The sequence below is a fragment of the Eucalyptus grandis genome, chromosome 8 (genome assembly GCF_016545825.1).
Source record: "Eucalyptus grandis isolate ANBG69807.140 chromosome 8, ASM1654582v1, whole genome shotgun sequence".
In the NCBI taxonomy this organism is placed as follows: Eukaryota; Viridiplantae; Streptophyta; class Magnoliopsida; order Myrtales; family Myrtaceae; genus Eucalyptus; species Eucalyptus grandis.
This window is the reverse complement of record NC_052619.1, coordinates 27,197,612-27,219,002: the sequence shown is the minus strand read 5'-3', so window position 1 is coordinate 27,219,002 and position 21,391 is coordinate 27,197,612. Positions and strand designations below refer to the sequence as shown.

The following is a 21,391-nucleotide window of genomic DNA, read 5'->3' as shown; positions in this document are numbered from 1 at the left end:
AAATGCTGGGATCTTGACCAGAATAAGGTTGTGAATCTATCTCCTCATCAAATATGAAGTGATGTGTTCAATTAGTTAAACACATTTTAATAAAGAATGATTTCTGCTATTTCAGGTTATCCGGTCTTCTCATGGTCTCTGTACTTCCAGATCAGAATCATGAAAGCGCTGTGCTTCAAACCAAGCCTTCACCTAGGAAGCTCATCATTGCCAAGTCACTTGTAAATAAGCCTTGATTGATGTTTTACAATGGAAATTACTGTACTGGATGTTACAAAATTGCTTACGGGTATTACCCCAAGTGAACTCAATTACAGCCATGCTTAATAAGTATTGCCATGTTGAGCGAAACTCAAGGCATATTCCACGACAAGAAGATGAATTGTTCTTTGGTAGAAATAGGAGTTACATCTTTGTTTGTGATCTGCTGTACAGGTTGAGGTGCAAAAGCGAAAAGTACTGCAGATGTATGTGATCCACTCTATTGTAACTACAACCTTTTGACCATCTTTAGATTAACTTTTGTCCTTTTTCTTTTGACTGTGTAGGAGGATGACTTGGAGGAAGAAGCTCAAATGCATGAGGTTGAACGCCCATTAAAAAGATTGAGGTTGAGAAACCAAGAATCTCAGGGCTTAGCTTCTCCTAGTAATCAAAATTCTCAATTAGGCAGAACTTCTTTCCAGCCGACGGTTGAGCAGCAAGAAATCCAATCTTCTTCAGTCCAACAAAATAACATGAACAAGGGAAAACAACCCATTTCTCCCATGGCTTTGGCAGTAGTTGAAAGAAATAACCTGTCACAGCTCTCTACTACTAAAGTTATTGAAACGTGCTCAGTAATGTCCTTCGATACTTCTATCAGAATAAGAGATAAAGGGAATGGGCCTCTCTCTCCTCAATTTATCGATGGAAGCTCTATATCTGAGAGGCCATGTGATGAACCAAAGGATGAGAGATATGATGATGAGGAGCCCTTGAATGAAACTCCTATTGCAGCTATACTTCCAGTCAATGTTTACTTAACAATTTGTTTGTTTGACTGGGGTTGTAGTTTGTTGACTCATCTGCATAGTGACCAAAGTTTGTCAATTTCTTTGGGGTGAGGGAAGGGAATGATTACTTGTGCTTGTAGGTGACTTAGATCATTGTTGAGGATGAGGAAAACAGAAACTACATTCTCTGACTTTTTATATCCTTTGCTTTTCTTCCTATCTCTTTCTCTCCTTCATTCTTTTTCTCTTTATTCCTTGTTCCCTCCCTCAATTTTTTGTTTTCTCTCTCATTTTCTTCAGCAGATGGAAATGCCTCCGGTGATGTCTATGCATGTTCAATGATAATATAATCCTCTTCTTATTTGGTTAGGTAGGCTTTAGCAGCTTGATATCTTTCAATTAATTTTTTGATGTACTAACTACTAAACAAAGACAGATTTATTATGTAATGTTCCTGAATTTTCATTCACTTGGTGCAATTGGTTCTCCTTTTTCAAGGGAAATAGATTTCGTTTTTTAACAACGTCGACTGGCTAGGCCTCTCAGAACTCCCTAATAAATTCAACTTAGTCATCATAGTCTTCCTTCATACTTCTATTGGGAAGTTATCGAGCTAAGTGGCAAGGTGGTGCCCAACATACATTCTTAAACTGTCTGCAGGTCAAAGTATGGATCTATATGACAAAAGCATTTGAAATATGCTGCTCTGAAAGCCGAAAGCTTAAATTTTCAAACTTTCTAGTCTTTAATAGGGAAGTAGCTGACTTCATTTACTGTTGTTCTATATTTCCCATCAATGCCAAGGAGAAAAAGAGGATGATTTGAGTAGAGTGATCCTTGTCTGCTCAGTTGGGTTTTTTTGGAAGGGAAAACTCTCAAATTGACTGACTCTGCATTTTATTATTATTAGGGCCGTCTTATTAAATATCTGATTGTAATTTTGGGGTCTAGTGGTGTTTGTTGATGTTGTTGGGTTAACACATGTAGATCCAATCAATAAAGGAGATTTGGCACTTAGGAAGGAGATGGTTGGTGGAAGAGGAGGCAGAGCTGACTGCACATCATCGAGTAAGTATAGGAATGACCATGAACGTGCTAACATTGCAGAGGAATCTCCCACCAACCTAGAGATTGCCTCCTCGCCCTTGGGAGAGGTAAAAATTACTTTGAGCTGCAACTCTACCTGTGGAAGAGCAGACTTTCATATGCCTAGTATAGATGCAGTTCTAAAGTCAATGGATGATAAATATCTCCAATCTCAAAAAATTTATTTACCCCAGTTTTTCTGTCTCGAAACTGATGAGAGATATGTGCCAATGCTTTCTGGAGTGAGGAAGCGGCTCTACAGATGCATCAAGAGAACTATCAATCAATATGGACCCTACAGTTGATACCTTACAGAGATCTGTTATGCAGGACACTCTCAATGTTGGAAGCCGTAAAACAAACTCCTTTGTACCCAATAATGCTTCCAATGGATCTCCTGATGTTCAAGGATCAATTGGGGCAGCTGCACCACGAATTCCAAGATTTCCGGGTCTTTAGATGGTTGTAATAATCACTTGAAAATGAACAAAAACAAGACCACAATTGATTGTGCTGGAAGTCAAAGGAAGCTGTCAGAAGAACATGAAGATGCTGATTCGCGTAGTCTGGTGGTTTTCTCGAAGAGTCAGTCAACTCCTACTGATCTGAGGTCTGTCCATGATGTTAATGACATAGCCAAAGGAGAAGAAAGAGTAAAAATACCATGGGTTAACAAGATTGATGAGCAGTGTCCACCATCCTTTCACTACATACCTCATAGCCTCGCTTTCTCTAGTGCTTCTATCAATTTCTCCCTTTCTGAGATCGGAAATGAGAATTGCTGTTCAAATTGTTATGGTGACTGCCTGCCCTCTCCAGTACCCTGTGCTTGTGCATGTGCAAATGGGGGTGAGTTTATATACACTGTGAAAGGTCTTGTAAAGGAAGCTTTTTTTGTTGAAGTGTATTTCTGTCAATCGTGACCCTAAAAAGAGCCACCACTTGTATTGTCGGGAATGCCCTCTAGAAAAGTCAAAAGATAACAACATTTTAGAACCGTGTAAGGGCCACCTGAAGAGAAAATTTATCAAAGAGTGCTGGAGAAAGTGTGGTTGTGGTAAACATTGTGGCAATCGAGTGGTGCAGCGGGGCATAAGTTATAATATGCAGGTAAAGAATTGTTTTCGTGTTATTTTAAAGCTTTTGCCTGTTGTAGCTCTACTGTCATATTTGGACCTTGTGGTGGTTATCATTCTTAAAAGTGTTCCAGTTACTACTGCAGTGAGTGACTTTGTTTGGGAACCCTTAAGCTTAAGCCTGTACTCTTTTGTGACTGATTTTGTCCTTTAGGTGTTTATGACGCCTGAAGGAAAAGGGTGGGGTCTGCAAGCACTGGATGAACTGCCTAAAGGTGCATTTGTATGTGAGTACATAGGTGAAATATTAACCATCAAGGAAATGCATTAGCGAAATTTGAAGAAGGGTCACGCTGCGAAACATACTTATCAGGTGCTCCTTGATTCTGATTGGAGCTCCATGTGTGTGAAGGATGATGAAGCTCTTTGTTTGGATTCAACGACCTTTGGAAACATTGCTAGGTTTATCAACCATAGGTATTTGTTTGTTTTGAGAAGTAGCATTCTTATGTTTATTTGGTTTTTGAGCTCTTAGATTGTTATTGCATCTGCCTTTAAGATGGAAATTCCTCAATATTGGATGGTTTAATTTGTAAACATAGCTCCTGGCAGAAAGTTCACTTTTTAAGCATAAGTCCTTGGACTAAAGCTTTGAGAATCCAGCTTTCAGCTGCGCATTGCAAGTTTATCTCCTAAAACAGCATAAAAATTCAAGACACCTGGAAAGGATTTCCCCTATTCATTCATCGTAGAACTCATGTATTAAACCTGGTGAAACTGAGTTATTTGCTTTGTCATGGTACTGCTATTGTTTCCTGAGTGACATGAAAAAATTCATAGGACCAATTTAAGGTGTGGTTCTTAATTATAAGTGATGCTGTCCATTTGCTGTGTTGATTTAATCTTTCTCTATAATCAACCTAAAATATGTGCATAAAGTTGAGTTAGAAATTGTCTTTGTGAATGGTATCTAACGGGATACTGTGAGTAGAGTGACTCTGGTTGATCTTCAACCTCAATTCTACTGCAGTCCTAGATGTTTGTCTTTCTCCTTTTGTATGGGTACTCATTGATATCTGATGGCTCAAGCAGAGATCAGGGTGAGGTGCTAGCTGAAGCTCTAAAGATGATGCTGTGCAATGATAGGCACTCACTTGACATGCAGAAGGCTGCAGCGTTCATAAAGCGTTTAGCCACATTCTTGTTATGCTTTGAGTCTGCAAAGTCCATGGCTGGTACCCTCTTGGTATCCCATGCCAATTATTTATTTCCTTGATACTAAGATTATCATTCTAATTGGTTACTTGTTTGCCCTTACTCGCAGCCTTGGTCACTTTAAAGCATCTCCTATTAAATGCCGGGTTTTGTTGGAAAATGATCCTGGAGGTGGCTCAGTATCAGGTTCTGTTGTAGTAAGCAATTTACTGCTTCCATGCAGAACCCTTAATTGATGCATGATATGTTGGATTTAAAATAGAGATGAAGGAAGTAAGGCTAAAAGAGAAGTGTCTCCTTTCTCCGTGATGCAATTTTGGGTGCATAAGAGAGATGAACGCATGCTGTCAAGGTTCAGGAAATCTCGTCTCTTGATGTACTTTTAAAGGATGTCATTCATCCCAAGGATATAAACTCCTTTCTCTTTTGCAGGTCCAGAAGGTTCTAAATTCCACCAATGGAAAAGTCTCAAAATGCTTTAACTGTTCGTCCATCATTACGACTTCAAGGATTGTTAGTACCGTTCTTCTCTTTCAAACGACCATCCCTTGGTCAAGAGAATCAAGTTACCTCCATACCTTCACTGAGATATCTCGCACATTTTACGCTTTTTAAATTGCTGATCAAAAAAGAAAACATTCAGATTTTTGGCCACTGTATGTGTTATTTCAAATTGCATGATCTCTGTGATTTAATTGTAAAAGTACAATTTGAGATGGAAACTGCTATTAAAAGTTTTGAAATAGATGAGCGTTGACGTTGCAGAGATGAATTCTAAATGCCCCCAATTGCAATGCATGAGCTTAAAGCTTTGAGTCATAATTATTAAGCATTTTCTTAAAGGTCAAAGTTCTCAACAAACTTGCTTCAGCTCGAGCTTCAGGAGCAGGTAGCGGCAGCAGAGTCTTGACAGATTTGGTAGAGGGTCTAGAAGAAGCAGCCGTTGTGTAGAATTGAGGTTGAAGATCGACCAGAGTCATCCGGACTTAAAGGGAGGGTACGTGGTTTCTTGGTTTCTAGCAATGTCGTTTTCTTATTCCTTCTCTAAGATCCTGATAGTGTAGAGGTTACAGATCTTTTGAGACTATGGAGAGGCAGTGTTGAAGCACTTGGAGAACTCTATTGATTTGGACCCAAAGCTTCAGAAAGCTCCAGTAAATTATGAAGGAGTAAGTTTTGAATTGAGGACTCTTATTCTTAATAGATTGGACCTCATCATTTCAGCAGCTATTTATATTGTATATTATCGTGTTCATATGCTGAGGAGACAAGTTAATGCTCTAATTCTCAATTAAATTACATACGTTCTGAATGCTTCTGGGGATGGGAGCAAGAGGAGAGTTAAATGTCACAATGGAGTCCATGTTGGTTCTTGATTTGTATCTACAAGAGGAGTCAAAATTATAGTCCACAATGAGTTCAGCAAAGAGCTGTGTGCTTACCAAAATAATATCTGAACTAGTGACCTCAGAGGAGTATTTTACTATAAAGTAAATGCTGGTCCATCATGCTATCTAGTTAATTCCTCCCTTCTTTTCTCCCTGAATAGCGCAAGACACTGGGTGAGCTTTGCATTTTGCATGTGATGCTGATCTCTAGTCTGATTGCTGCTTAAACAGGTTCGGGTATCTGGGTTTGGAGGATGGTTCCTTCTGAGGCTCTCGCTTTATGATCCTGTTCTTCCTCTTAACATTGAGGTAGAGGAATCTCTTACACAAGCTACCATAAAAATGATTTTATTGGATTAAGAATTCAAATCAAAATGTACCTGCTGTAGGCATCGACTCACGATGACGCTGTAAAACTTGGACTTGCCGTGCTTGGGGATATTAAGGAGTTTGCAGCTTTGGATACATCCGCTTTAGCTTTGGTACAAGTATCTTTCGGCACATTATACTGGCAGTTAAAGTCGGCTTTGGCGTCTACCTCTGTACAGTACGTATGATCAGTGCGTCAATCTCTGATTCTGAGGAGGTTCATTTTCCAGATGGTTTTGGTCACAGGCACTCAAAATACTACTTGATGGCTATGTTTACTTTAGTTTTTACTTATGTTCCATGTATGCAACAGAGATGTTCTGATAAATAAGAAACGTTCTTCAACTACAGAATTTGTCGGAGGGATGTTTGAAGTTGTGATGCAACTAGTTTTTCTCGTTTTTATAATGTTCGATTAATTTTGATTGCGCGTATCTCCTGATCATTGTTCTTTACATGGAATGTGCATTTTCTGTGCTTAAATGTTGTGATGTTTCCCAAAGACATCCCACGTGTCTAATGTTTGTAATGATGAAGACTCATATTGGATGTCTTGATGAACTGACCTAAATCTCTTGCGTCCGACAACTCTGGCTCACGTCCCGTTTCTTTCTGGTTCATGAAACTATTTTCTGAGCGTGAACTTAGTATTTGGGAGGTGGAACAGAGGCTGTCTCTTCCAAGATACTGATTACTTGCCCCGCTGTTGATCTAATATTGAGGTCAAGCGCCATGTACCGCGCCAAATGGGGATCACATCCTCTGAGATTGTAGGCTACGTCAGAAAGAGTCTTTATCGCGGTTCACAGTGCAAAGGTTTTTTAGTTTCGTCTCTCTTTTTACTTTGTAGTGATGGCTGATGATAGCAATGAGGTTCCGCATGATGAAAGCCACCGCATGAACAAGACTATTATTGTACTTCAGCAAAACATACCGAAGCAGAAATTCCAGGAGTTGTCATGGCTAGTTGTTGTCATGTGTGGAATCTCTGCTACTACACATGACAGTCTTCCTACCCATTGTTTACTGTTCTTGACATTAGACAATGCCGCCTTATTGCATGCTCCAGGGATTCTTTGGATGTTAATGTTCATTCGATGGATTGGGTCTATAAATGATTACCTTATTGTATTCTGAAAAATCAAAATGAGGAGAAACATGAAAATCATGAGAGCCACTATAAGGACTTAATGGGAAAAAATAACTATGGGGGAGAGGGAGGAGAAACATGAATCCTGGATCGAGGCAAAGTATTCACCTTCTTAACTTGTATGAATTTATTGGAAAAGAGCATTTGATTCAGGCAAAAAGCAACATAATAAAGTACAGAACCTCCTATTTACTAAAAAAAAAAAAAAAAAAGGTACAGAACCTCCTCTCAGCACCACTTGATTATCGTTCCGCTCTAGCTCAATACTACTACAAAACACGAACGTCACAGCCAAAATCGCAGAGCAAGACTTGCAAATCATGCTCAGCAGCTATGAATGATGAAAGACATACATATGTAGTACCATAACTCACACCCACATTACAACTTGAGGAAAACGAACTCCTCAATTGCAGAGATGTCCCCGATCCTCTTCAGAGTCTCCTTGCTGGGCTGGTCATCAACTCCAATTGCCATCACGGCTTGCTTTCGTGGTGCAATCCTACCAATGCTCATGAAACTGACATTGACATTCTCTTCTCCCAAAATGCTTCCTACTGTGCCAATCATACCTGGCTGATCAACTTGCCTGCACAATATGATGCTTCCCTCCAAGGTCACATCCACTTCGAAAGATCCCACCTTTGTGAGATGTGGGATCCCATCCTTCACCCGCCCTCAACCGTGATCTCCCCAGAATCTGAAATGGTGCTGGCAAATCTTGATTCCACATTTGCAATCTGAACCTGGACATACTCAAGAGGACTCTCTGGTGAACCATCTAAGATGACCCGCTCCTCTGTTATTCTCAGTCCTCTGCTGAGCAGTAAAATCTGCATTGACCAAGTTCACAAAGACATCAGATATGGGTTCAATTATACCCTTAGTAATCATAGCACGGAGTAGTCTAGTGTCAAGATCATTAGGTGCTCTTGCAGAAGCAAATGTCAATTTTATGGTTTTTACACCACTCCCATCTCCCAAGCTTCTCAGTAAGTACAACAAATGGTTTCAGCTCTGTAAGAACCTGCAGCCAAAAAGGAAATGTATAAAGAACTCAAGATTTATGTTACTCAAGCATATCTCGAGCCAAGTTCTGCCTTCTGGATCTTAAACAAAGCACCCTCAGGCATCAAAATCGTCATTACACTCATCCAGAGTTACTTGTCTATCACATCACATTATTGACCCACTTCCTAAAGGAATCGACCAAGGGGAAGCATCTCTTACAGTCTTCAAAAGCTCACTTCCTCTGCTCATCTTGTACTGAGAGGAAGCTGGATTTGGGCCAAAGCCAAACATCAACGAAATTAAACAATTGTATACATATCGGATGATTCCAATCAACCACCTCAGTAAAAAATGTTTGCCACAAAAGATCAAACTTCTACTGAGCACTGACAATCATTCTCCTCCACGGTACATATCAAACAATTGGGCCAGCATATTTTACGGTCCTCAAAATCTCACTTCCTCTATTCATCTCATACAAAGAGGAAGCTGGATTTGGGCCAAAGCCAAACATCAATGAAATTAAACAATTGTACACATATCAGAAAATTGCAATTGATCGCCTCAGAACAAATCTTTGTCAAAAAAAGATCAAACTTCTAGAGAGCACCCATAGTCATTCTCCTCCAAATCACACATCAAGCAAGTTCCATCACAACAATTATGCATCAGAGCCCAAGCCATGATAAGATATGTCAAATACTGAGAGCACATATATTGAAGATTGAGAGGAAACAGATTGGAGGATAGAAAGTTAGAAGTAGACCAAGAGATGCCAAACAGCCAAGTTGTAGAAAAAGTTCCTGATACCTCAGCTGGAACCATCGGCGCATTGACAGCAGTAGCAGCCAACTCTCCTTTTAGAGCTCCAATGACAGCTTCAGCAATTTCAATAGCCACTCCTTCCTGGCATGTCAAGTGACCGTTTTATATGCTTTCTAATAATTTAGAGAAAGTTTGAGTTGGGTAAACTGTAACTGTTCACAAACCTGTGCTTTTGTGGTACTGGCTCCAAGGTGTGGGGTCACCGTGACCCTCTCGTGTTGTACCAACTTGCTGTCCTTTGCTGGTGGCTCCTCTGTGAAGACATCAAGTGCCGCCTGCAACAAGGCTAGTATGTGCTTCACCTCCCAAGGCAACAAGAAGGAAACTCAACATTTCAGATATGAGATAGCAATACCTGAGCAACAGTTCCAGCATCCAATGCCCTCACAAGAGCTTCTTCATCAATCACTCCTCCACGAGCAACATTGACAATTCGAACTCCTTTCTTCATCTTTGCAAAAGTCTCATCATTGAGAACCTTTGATGTAGCAGGTGTCAGGGGCATGTGTAATGAAATGAAATCTGCAGTTGCTATGGCTTCATCAAAGCCCACAAGTTCCACCCCCACCGCGCGTGCTCGATCTGCGGGGGCATAAGGGTCATGTGCAATCACATGCATACCAAGACCTTTGGCACGACGTGCGACTTCTGATCCAACCTTTCCAAAACCCATAATGGCAAGCGTTTTCCCAACAAGGGACACACCCACATATTTGTTTCTTTGCCACTTTCCTGCATCAAGCAAAACAACCATATGTCAAAGACCAACATTGGTATAGCCTTAAGAAAATGTTGGCAACTCACTTTGTCCCCTATAAAACTTAAGCATTGACATAACTAAGGAGGCAAAATCCAAAAACCCATGCATCTCCTACCAATAGTAGCATGACAAGCTGCTTTAGCTCTTGTTTACTGATTGCACAACTCAATTATTCTTCCATTTTGCTTTATGGTATGATGTTGAGCAAACATGCATAGTGGTTGAAATTGCTATTCATATTGATCGTGCAGTGCCAAAGGTCAATTCCTTATCTCTAAAGACTTGAAGGCAACCCCTTGCTTGCAGCGGCCAATTCCATCAGCTCCAGCTGTTCATCCTCCATAAGCTCCATGGATTCCTTGGCAATTCTGCGAGCAGTGGCCTTCTCCACTGCAGCTTTTCGTCTCTCTTCTTCTTTTTCTCGACGAAGCTCTTCTTTTTGTCTCTTTTTCTCCACCTTCCAAACAAAAAAACCAGAGAAGTTGGTAAAGAAAAGAGAAAAGAAGAGATGCTACTTAACCAATCAAATAAAGCAAAAGAAACTAACTAGTGAAAATGCAATATCAAGCTCAAATACTTACCCTAGATTCTTTCTGCAAATACTACTCATGTCGCTCTGATTCTCGCCTTTGCTCACGTAGCAATCTCTCCTCCTCTCTCCGCTGTTCACGAATCAACCTTTCTTCTTCCTTCCTTCTTTCATGATCAAATCTTTCCATCTCTTTCCTCATTCGTTCCTCAGACTGCAATAGAAAAATACAGGATATCAGTACATGCCAAAGTTTTCTCCACAAAGCTCACATATCCTTAACACTCAGCACAACTCTTCAAAAAGGAAAAGGAGGAAAAGTGAGGGACAGGGAAAGAAAATCAGTCAATGTCCAAAGTTTTCTCTCGATCTTCTTCGCATTAACAGGTTTCAGTATCCTCTGTTTTCCACACCCACTCTCATTCCATCCACTTTCCTTCATTTTGCAAACAAAGACTAAAGAGAGAATCGAGCCAAAAGGAAACTCCTTTTGTCCCTTGTCACACTTTCATTGAGAACTCATGACGATCGGCGACCCAATGTGAAGGAAGATGGAAAGTATGATGACGAAAACAATGCCAATTACCTCCGATAAAACTCCAACATTCATGCAGAGAATATCCACTTAGGTTTAGTGCGATGGTTAATCTTTCTTTGTTTAATATCAGTTCTAAATGTGACCTTGTAAGCAAAGAAGGTTGTTATCTTTAAACGAAATCAATGTCATGAGTTCCCACCCATTGTAAAACAAGGAAGTAGGTACATCGACCGAGCCCTAGTCAGTATGACAGTTGTCCTCCACGAATCAATCGAACAAGAATGCACACTAAACCACAGGGCCAATGAATCGCCAAGTCACACAGATTTGATAATGTAGGCTACCTTTCCTAATACATAACATGAGGAGGCAATTATATTGTTGATGCAGGGAATGACCTCTTAGTAAGACCAAGAAAAGGCTGCAGCGAATGAACGATAGAAAATGCTAGATCAGTGGAGATTGACTAATCAATGTGTGATATTCACTAATCGACCATATATAATAGAAAACTTCCCAGGGCAAAACTCTGTCAACATCCACGGCCATGTACCGTTCCAAGTGATTCACAGCACACACACCTCTCTCATTCTTCCTTCTTATAGCCAGCACGGAAGTAGACTCCATGCTATTTATTTGATACATGTACAAGCACGAACGTCAGCTAAAAGGTTACCTTTATACCCAGTAGTGCCATTAACTGAAAAATGAACTCTGGGTGACCAGGCCAAGCCGCTCCTGTGACCAAGTTTCCATCGGTGAAGCAGCGATCGATTGGATCAGGTTCTAACCATGTGGCGCCGGCTAGTACCACGTCGAGCTTCACAGCAGGATATGCTGTACATTTCTTCCCCTGCAACAAATCACGATGAATACACCGGTTATACCCTGATGATCTCAAGATACAATAACACAGAATGCCATTCAACTTCAGAAAATTTTCATGTCAAATGCTAAAACTCAACAGGGCCTCACATTCCACTGGCTCTAATTTCATTTCATCACACTTTAATACCACACCAATCTGTTGAAAAGCCTTATACATTTAAACTTGAATAGCAGATAAGGGACATGTGCCTATCTCTGTGACTTTTTCTGATACATTCTACCTTAGTGTTCGATTGAAATATGGAGAAGTTCACAATCACAGACACCAAGAGTCGCAGTTAAAGTAATCGCCACCACAAGAAGTTCCTCAAGATCATTATGAGCATTCTCAAAAGACCGATGAATTTATACAGAAACTCCTACAACTGCTACCAGATAACATGCTAATCAACAGTTTTGTCCCATTATTAATATCCATTATCCAGAAACTACCTTGAGAACACCAGCAGCAGCCAGAATCTGCTGCCCATGGCAAATGGAGGCAACTGGCTTCTTTGCCTCCATGAAATCCTTAACTAGAGCAATCACTTTCCCATCCAAGGCCAAATATTCTGGGGCACGACCTCCAGGGATGACAAGGGCATCATAACTTGAGGCATCCAAACCCTCAAAGTCAGCTGTAAGAGTAAAATCATGGCCAGGTTTCTCGCTGTAAGTCTGGTCACCTTCAAAATCATGAATTGCAGTTGGGCAAGTGTCACCACTCTTCTTCTTGGGGCAGACTGCATCAACATGGCACCCTAGAGCTTGAAGAGACTGAAAAGGTACGTATACCACATAATCTTCCATGTAGTCCTATAATAGCAAGCCATGGGCAAAAGGTTTTATCAAACTCCGCTTAAACTGTATGGCCTCGTGACATGTTAAGTAGAAGCGAGCTCGTGACAAACCGCCCAAATTCATGCACAAGCGCAACTACTCATAATGTCTTTTGCTCCCTTTCAGATAAAGTATAAATTCAACAATATGAGCAATGTAACTCGTTTATCCTATTTAGTCATTCTTTGATTGAAAAGTGAATTTGATTAGTTGAATAGCAGAAAAATAAAATAAGTTAAATGAACCATCCATCAAGGATAAGGATAAGCATTGGGTCCATGACAGTCTTCACCTGGAATTGCTTAAGAGTAACCAGCCACTTGGAAGGACTACTCCTCCTGTGACAACTAACCCTGACAATCATAGACTCACCTAGAACAGAGATCTGTAATGTTGTTTAAAACAGAACGGCGGTAATTGACCCATGAATTAGATGGAACCAAATGCGGATTTAACTGAGTGGCTCAACTGCTATTTTAATATAAAGAGCTAATCCAATGAAAGCTAGCACCAATTCTTTTCAGGAAATATTTCTCTTGAATAATATTTTCACATATCATAATTACCATACTTCACTTCCATAACTCAAATACGCTCGAGTCGCCGGAACAGATTCGCCCGACTAACAACGAGCGGAGATAATCAAAGACCGAGAAGCTACTGCGGTACCTGATGAGGACGCTGTGAGATATGAGCAGAGTTTGCAGCCGAACGATCGGTCGAGGCTTCGGCGGAGGTGGAAAGGGCGTCGGCCGAGGCGGAGGCGGAGGTGGGGGTCGGCGTCGGAGGCGGGGGCGACGGAGTCGCGAGAGGGCGTCGGGGCGGAGGCGGAGGCGGCGTCGGAGGCGTCGGAGGCAACCGCCTTGAGGAGCGTCGGAGTCGCGAGAGGGCGTCGGGGGCGGAGGCGGAGGCGGCGTCGTCGGCGTTAGAGTCGAGGGCGACGTAGGCAACCGGCTTGAGGGGGCGTCGGAATCGAGAATGCAGAGAGAGGGCTCGTCGGCGAGAATGGAGAGAGAGAGCAGAGGAGGGGAAGAGAAGCAGCTGTGCGCGAGAATGGAGAGAGAGAGCAGAGGAGGAAGAGAAGCAGCTGTGCGCGAGAATGGAGAGAGAGATGCGACTTTTTTGTTCTCCCCCGCACGCAACGGAACGGAACGGAGAAGGGGGAGAGAGAGAGAGAGAGGAGAGAGAGAACGATTCGACAGGGGGCGCAGGCGTCGCAGAGCAGGGAGCGTCAGAGTGGTGGGCCCCACGCGGCCCGCGCGAATTTTGAACCCTGACGCCCTCGCTTACGTGGCGCCACGTGTCGACCGCTGAATGGTTTAACCCACCGCCTACGTGGAGGGTAAAACCTACCCAATATTTTCTCGAGCGGAACCCCCTGGAAAAGGAGAAAAGGGCTGGTATTCGGCTGGCTCGGCTCGGCTCGGCTCCACCCGCAGAAAAGAAAGGACGGTCAGCGTATTCCTCCCGCTCAAAATTTCTCTCTCTCTCCCTCACTTGAATAGACCGGTTCTCTCTCTCTCCTCGTAAAAGAACCGAGAACGCTCAGAGCCTTCCTCTGTTTCCTTCTCCGCGCATCCCACCTCCTCCGGCTCCGCCTCCGTCTCCGCCTCCGCCTCCGCCCCCGCCTGCCCAAAAGCCTCGCTGGTGATCTCGGTCTCGTTCCCGAGCGGCACCAGGCTCCCCGCCGCTGACCGGGCGCTGTCCCTGACGCTAGCCCGCTCGGTCGCGAGGGAGATCTCGGCGGACTTGGGCGGGGTCGACGGCGCGGCGAAGAAGGAGAGGCCTGCTGCATTTTCTCTCTCTTCTTTTCAACGGAGCGCGCTATTTCTTCCCGCTTCTGCCTCTCTCTTCCTCAAGCACTCCTCTCCTCTCTGTCCCGAGTCCTCTCACTCACCCCAAGCGCTCCCCTCCTCTCTGTCTCGAGCCCTCTCACTCACCCTAAGCGCTTCCCTCCTCGCCTCGTTCTTGGTCGATGATGGCGGAGCTCTGCTTGATGGCTTCGCATGGTTATCCGTCGAGCCTCGTTCTTGGTCAGGAGCAAGGGCGCGAGCAGACTCGTCAGGGTGAGTCTCGACTTCTCTCGGTTCCTCTCGATTCCGTCCGTCGCGGATTCGAATCGGAACGAACTGGTTTCGTGCCTAGGGATTGCCGAAGCGCTTTGGATAGCTTTCGTCGGTTGATTCTTGTGCGGTGTTGTCGATTTTGTTCTGTTGTCGTGGCAGCTCCGCGCTTGCTGCTTGGCGTTCAGTCTTTGATTGGGTCGTGTGGTGTTTTAGCTCTGTAGCTCGTCGTTAGCTGCGGCTTTTGTGAGTTTCGATGCTGCACTGTGCACGTCGTTGACTGGGCCTCTGATGTGTTGCAGAACTCTGGTTCTTTAGGAGATTCATCTATGTAAGATCTCTTGATCACGAGTTTTTTTTTTTTTTCACCACTCTTTGTCTAAAAGATTGAAATTTTACAACTCCATCTTGACCTCCGTGGCTTGATGCTCCAAGCTTGGTGATTTCGGGTTTAAAGAGTGCTGCGGTTGCAATTAAATTTTGCTTTTCATTGGTGCTTGCACGTTGCGAAGCTTTGTCTTTGTTGATTCTGACCTCCTCAATTGTTTAGGGTGGTTTAGATCTATGTGCAGTGATGTTTGCTAGGGATTTTCTTTTGTTCTATGTTAGATTATAGAAATGGCTAATGTTGGTTAGGTGTCGGTTCCTTGTTATTTTGCATCCTGCATTCGGGAAACCTAATTATGGAAAGTGCAGGATCTTCAGCCAATTTTGCCTGCTGCTAGGACAAGAAAAGACATTATAAGATTGGGATCCATGACCCTCAGTCCTAATCAATTCAAGGAGGCAGTGGAACCCCTATATGTACTGTTAGCAGCAAAGCAGCGTGTGCAGATTGATTCTGTGGAGAAAGATCCCATGATTCTAGATTTGCAAGGTATGCACGTAATACTCAGTTGAAGATCTCTCTTTTATTTTTTATTTTTTATTTTTTTAAAATCAATTCACGTTATATGTCAGCTTGTCCAAAAGGAGAGACCTTGAAATAAAGTGCTCGCGTTCCTTCTGGGTATAATTTATCATGTAAATTTGTTAATTACAAGCTTCAAGTCATTGATTTCATTTGATGAAAATCTCACCCTTCATGCCACAGAGATAATGAAATTTTTGGGGCCATTATTATTTATCACCCTTACAGTTTTAAATCATCTTACCACAAAACTACTTAAGAATATGAATTTGTATCCTTTTGCAAGTGCTTGATGGTATAAGCAATTATATTAGGCCACACGAATTTGTAGAATCATACGCTTAATGGAAACTGAAACTAGCAATTTATTCATGGCACTTGCATTTGTATGGTCAGAAAATTCATGGAAACTGAATTTCAACAACAAATGGGGGATTACTGTTGAGGTTGGTAGAACTGGCTAAAGTGCCGAACCATCTATATAGGTTTAGGAGATCACTGAAACCAAGATCTGCTTCTAAAGAAAACAATATAGCTTTTGTAGGGCATGTGTTGCAGTGCTCTTTGCAGTTAAACAGGTTACTTGTCGTGAGAGGGGATGGTCAAGTAATGGTTTATTTATTATGATTGCAGATGTCCACTCAACTACTGGGCCCCTAGGCACCGGAATTGCTGAACAATCCACCATGCAGAGAGAAGTCTTTGAGTTTAGCATGTCTGGATTGAGTTGTGCTGAAAAGGCTGGACTAGATATGTCTCTAGTATCTGATTTAACGGGTCTTCACTCAGTGGAAACTGACATGCATCGCCTGCCCATCATTCCTTCTCTCATCTACACTAACTTTCAATTTTCCACTCAGAGCGCTCTCTCAGATTTCATGGGAGATTTGGTCCGAAATTCAAAAATAACCATTAACTCCGATGGTAGTCTTGATCGCAGCTAGTGGGGCTGAGATGAAGGATCTCCTCTCAATTGTAGCGGAGTTTTACCTATTGAGGAACTTAACTCAAGGGAGAAAGCTTTCGATGCCAGTTCCTTATGACAACAACCACCTCATATGCTTAGTGGGTCATCGCCTTAAACCGTTGTTAAATTGAGCGTATCTGTTTGTAGATGAACATGCAATTGAGAAATGCCAAATTGTTGCCCTGTTATATTTGTGTATGCGCTAGGCCAGTCTTTAGCACTTTATGGAACTGTATATCTACCTCAATAAACTTATTCGCTTCGTAACAGATCTAACTGAGTGAGAACCTTAGTTGTAAGTATAACATGTGGGGAGTAAACACAAAACCACCCCATGTGCATCAACTTAGTTGCTTGACATTAGAGAAGCATGACCCTTGGAAGGAAATTAAGCTTAAAGGCTACAATAAGCAGGTGGGTTGAGCTGACATCTGGCATTTCGCCATACTGCTGGGGATGTTTGTGCTCAGAAATTTGCATGCTTTTGATGAACTTCAAATAGTGTTATTACATGGCTTCTGCCTTATGTATGTGAAAGCCTCTGACCCAAGCGTTATAGAATCTTCGTTCAACAGTATATTAAGTCAATTGTTTCGTTTTATATGTTCCTGTTTATATTCTTCTTCTTATTTATATTACTGCTGCAAATGTGTACTTTTGGAAATAGACTGCTCATATCCTTATGTCACACTAATTTTCTGCCTTATGGTTCTTGATCATTTCAGGAAACTGCAAAAGAGGAGGTAGACAAAATTGTGGTTACTGATGCATCACTTCTCTTTCCTCCTGGACAGGTACTTCTTGCATTTTCCTTTTCTTACAGTTCTACTTTTACTTGGTTCATGAGCGAATTTTTAGGCCCGGCAACTTGCTTTCAATTTTTGGATAATTTCCCATTAGGTTTATATACTCTATATGAGGAGTATAGATTTGTTCAAATAAAAAGGAGTTGAACTCATGTCAGGTGCTTCAACGTGTTAAATGGGTATCTGGGCAACAGAGAAATATGGTGCAGGAGCAATTTTGTAACCTTTAGAAATGTTGGCTGCAATACCGGTAATAGTGGATGTGTTTGGAAATTATAACTCTTGAGCGCTTCCAAGATCTTGGTCTCTACCTCACTGAATAAATCCTTTAGAATTTCTCCTTAGTTTGATGGTGTAGCTGAACTCCCATGTTATATTCTTAAAGGTTTGTTTATGATTTCTGGTGCAGCTGGCATTGGCGGCTTTGCGTCATGCTAATGAGGTGCATAGAATTCTGGACTATGAAAGGTTAAAAGCAACTCAATTTTTTTTTATGAAACCAACAATAAGAATTACTTGCCATAGACATCTCTACATTGGGGCAGCCAGTTGGTCTGATTCTCTTGGTACCTTAGTTGTAATGATGATTGGGTCAATTGAAATTTATGCTTCTTTTCAGATACCTAGAGAACATGCTCATACGCCAAAATTCCATTCACAGCAGCACAGAGCTCATTCAGCATCTGAATGCGATTCCTCGGTAAATCCTCAAGTTTTCTCGCATTTATCTCAAAATATAAAAGCATAACTGGTCTTGCGATCTCAATTCTACTTGAAAATGCAAGTCATGTGAACCAAGTTCTAGGTATTGATAAAAAGTTTCTAATTTGTTCTTCATGCTGCTGACTGAATTCAGGTTAGGACATATAAATTCCCTTCTGAGAAAGATATAAAACACATCAACAGGAAGCTGAGGTCTTGTTGGGGCCTTAGTTCACATGATGAGTAATTCCTTCAAACCCCTGTCCTCTGATTTCTTTTATTCTTGATAACAATTGGCATGTGAAACCTATGAGATTGATGCTTTGCAGTAGTAAGAAACGAGACAAGAAATCGAAGCACAAATCCAAGTGGAGTGCAGGCTAGATGCAAGAGGGTCATCTCTTGCTGACAGTATGTCATATGTGTCCCTTGTGTACTGCTCTCATTATTTCCTTACAAACCGTTCTGATTGCTTGGTTTGTCCTGTTTTAGACTTCTCCTCAGAAATGCTTCAAGTTCTTAAGAAACTAGTCATTGATATATGGCAGATATGGCAGGTGTATGCACAGCTGAGGCATCATCATTAGTGCCACACTCATCCAAATATGCATCTACTGCGACCATGGTTGCTGAACTTACTCTTCAAAGCTTGTTTTGTATCATGAAAATATTCCACAGTATGGAAGTGACAGAAAACAGTGGGCATCTAGCAGCTTGAAAGAGCTCTTGAAATGCAATTGATTTAGGAGCATTGCTGACCAGGGAAGTTGAGAATTTACATAAACTACTTTGTGTATTTTGTGTTCATCTGGTGGTGTAAATCAGCAGGTCGAGACAGTCATGTATGCGATAATTACTGTTGTGAAAGTTGGTATGATGGTAACCTACAATATTGGAACAGGCCTTGTGGTTGCTCGTAGGGAAGACAGCTCATGTTCTCCACCTTCTGCAATTTCTTCATGTGGAATAGGGTGGGGAGCACAGGTAGGCTTGTTTTATCGTATACCTGGATTTTGATTTCATCAACCTTAAGGGCCAAGCATCGGAACCAACAAGTGTTTTTGGCTTTCATGCAGTCTGCAGATTAACCACGTGAATCAACGTGCTCAAAATGATTGTTTAGATAATAAACACCAATTTGATTTTTTACTCCATCCGGAATGCTTGACGTATTGTTTGCTTCATTTCCATGGTCTCTGTGAGAATTTTCCTTTGTAAATGTCTGGTCTGTCATCCTTCTATTTCATGGAATGTGCCATTTGTTTCTCCTTTCTGGAACTCTATCTAAGAACAGTATTTCTCAGGATGAGATTTGGACTTTTTGTTTGATTACCATGTTGCCATTGAGTTTTCAAGTTCCTTTCTGCATCTCTGTTCCCTTTCTCTGAATTTGTGTTTTGCTTTTTTGTGGAAGTGGGAGAAGTCCCTGAGCCAGAGATTGCCCTTGTGTTACTTATAATCGTTCCCTTTCTGTTAACATGTCTATCGCATTAATAGCTTCTGCTTGTGTGGCTTAAGCTCGAGCAAAGAAGTCTTGCATAAAACATAAAAATCAACTAAAGAAATCTTTAGTCGATTCCCCTTCCTCGAAATGATAACAACAATAATAGTAAAAATCAAATACATAAATGAAAAGATTATCCCTGCAAGAAATGTTTGATTTTGTGTTATATTTTTATATAGAGATATCCTTATTCCAGTCAATAGTAACCAGTCAAGGGTGATTGCAGGCTGGAGGAGAATTGACAGACTTCGTTATAGTGTTGAGATCAACTGAGGCTGTGAAGACATTTGATGGTACTGCTCATTTTTCAGTTGGGGCTGGTTTGAGTGCAGCAGTTTGTGCCATTGGAAGGGCTGCTGAAGCTGATGTACGAGTGGGGGATGGTGGCTGCGCTGCTTGTTATACGTACAGCTGCAGTAAAGGTACTCATCTATATAGCTATTTTTCCTTTTAAACTGTGGAGTTGTCCTCTGGACTGATTTTTGGGGTATGTATCCATTGCTATGCAAAAAAACATGGATAGTATCCTATGATATTAACCATTTTAATGTGATAGTATCCTATGATATTAACCGTTTTAATGGCCATTGTCATGCTGAGAGTGAAACGAAGTGAAGCTACTTACAATCCTCTTGAAGTTAGAAAAGATTAAATCTAGAAACAAGACAGGAGCAAATATCCTAAAATCTCTTCGGTTTCATCAATCATAGATACGTTGATTCACAGTAAGTACTTATTCACATCTTCATTTCATAATGTAAACCCTTAATTCGCTTTGTTGATTATATTGGATTAGTGTTTTGTTTCCCAATGCAGAAAACAAGTCTTTGGAGAGTCAAGTGGAGTAGCAGACATCCTTACAATGAGCCCTGTCTTTGCTGACAACTCGGAAAGTGAAGTGGATGCAGACACCGAGGAAGCGAGACTTAGTAATTGAAATGTAAACATTGCCGATACTGTAAAGGTAAGGAGCACAAAGTTGGGAGAAAATGCTCCTGTAGTTGCTGTAGAAGGTTTGAAAGATCACGAGGATCATCCTGCAGAGCAAACTGCGGAATTCAAGAAAGCACAAATTAATTTTTAAACAAGTCTCCGTTGAAAACCAAAGAAGACAGGGGAGCTGTCCTCAGAGTCACCGACGATGAGCATCCTGAGGACATGGCTATGTCAGAATACTCCCATGCTATGGAACATGAAGGGACAGACACACCAGACGACCATGGCATTGACTGCCAAAACTGTAAATGAGCTTACAATCAAGAACAAGAAAGAGTCAATGGAGCGGGAAGTCTCTGCCATGATTGCAGAGTATATCGATCTTGAGAAGTTGGAAGATGGGAGTGCCCGAGGAAATGTTAGTGCCTTATGCAAGTGAGAACGAACGTGCTAAAGTTTATGCAAGTGATAGTGCTCCTTCAGATGTATTTCTATGTCATCCGAGTTATCAAGGTGATGGCAATGAAAATATTGAATTAGGAATTGACATGAAGAAAGAGACGTGTTACAAGACCACAGCGAACTGTGTATTTCCATTTTATCGAGTCGATCCTCTCCTGTAAGACAGAAGCTTATCGGGAAAACAGCCAATTGTGTGAACTACGAAAATTCTGAGTCAGGCTGAACGTCCTAAAAAGTGCGCTTGTGTTGGATTCTTGGCACGACACCCTTCACTAAAGTAAAACACCACGAGCTTCAATTGTTGTCATCTTTGTTTTTGCGTGAAGATACTAATGCAAGAACACAGAATACAGAATCCTAATTCTCAATCTAAATAATTAAAATGGGGAAAA

General features: G+C 41.6%; 2 protein-coding genes, 1 long non-coding RNA gene and 2 pseudogenes across 5 annotated transcripts; 3 read left to right on the top strand and 2 right to left on the bottom strand.

The window, feature by feature from the left end:
* Positions 1–2,536: 2,536 nt before the first annotated feature.
* LOC120286662 lies at positions 2,537–5,312 on the top strand (annotated as a pseudogene).
* Positions 5,313–7,469: 2,157 nt separating this feature from the next.
* LOC104421477 lies at positions 7,470–9,980 on the bottom strand (annotated as a pseudogene).
* Positions 9,981–10,477: 497 nt separating this feature from the next.
* Positions 10,478–14,657, bottom strand: LOC104423472. Its single transcript, XM_039299792.1, has 5 exons — positions 14,590–14,657; positions 13,319–14,027; positions 12,263–12,625; positions 11,619–11,795; positions 10,478–10,618 (listed from the first exon to the last, which is right to left on the bottom strand). The coding sequence occupies exons 1-5, from the start codon at positions 14,655–14,657 to the stop codon at positions 10,478–10,480; spliced, it is 1,458 nt and encodes a 485-aa protein (XP_039155726.1).
* LOC120286191 (cyclin-H1-1-like) lies at positions 14,174–18,492 on the top strand. Of its 2 annotated transcripts, XM_039299048.1 has the most exons (8): positions 14,174–14,715; positions 15,409–15,589; positions 16,256–16,687; positions 17,315–17,383; positions 17,805–17,837; positions 18,015–18,095; positions 18,252–18,340; positions 18,427–18,492. In XM_039299048.1, the coding sequence occupies exons 3-8, from the start codon at positions 16,544–16,546 to the stop codon at positions 18,479–18,481; spliced, it is 471 nt and encodes a 156-aa protein (XP_039154982.1). In that variant the 5' UTR covers positions 14,174–14,715; positions 15,409–15,589; positions 16,256–16,543; the 3' UTR covers positions 18,482–18,492. The 2 variants fall into 2 exon arrangements, with proteins under 2 accessions (XP_039154982.1, XP_039154981.1); XM_039299047.1 differs by lacking the exons at positions 17,315–17,383; positions 17,805–17,837; positions 18,015–18,095; positions 18,252–18,340; positions 18,427–18,492 and having other exon boundaries at positions 14,193–14,715; positions 16,256–16,873.
* Positions 18,493–18,504: 12 nt separating this feature from the next.
* On the top strand, positions 18,505–20,927 carry LOC120286673. Of its 2 annotated transcripts, none has more exons than XR_005545341.1 (4): positions 18,505–18,530; positions 18,655–19,081; positions 19,828–20,326; positions 20,418–20,927. It is a non-coding gene; the product is annotated as an uncharacterized LOC120286673 (long non-coding RNA). The 2 variants fall into 2 exon arrangements; XR_005545340.1 differs by having other exon boundaries at positions 20,398–20,927.
* Positions 20,928–21,391: the final 464 nt, after the last annotated feature.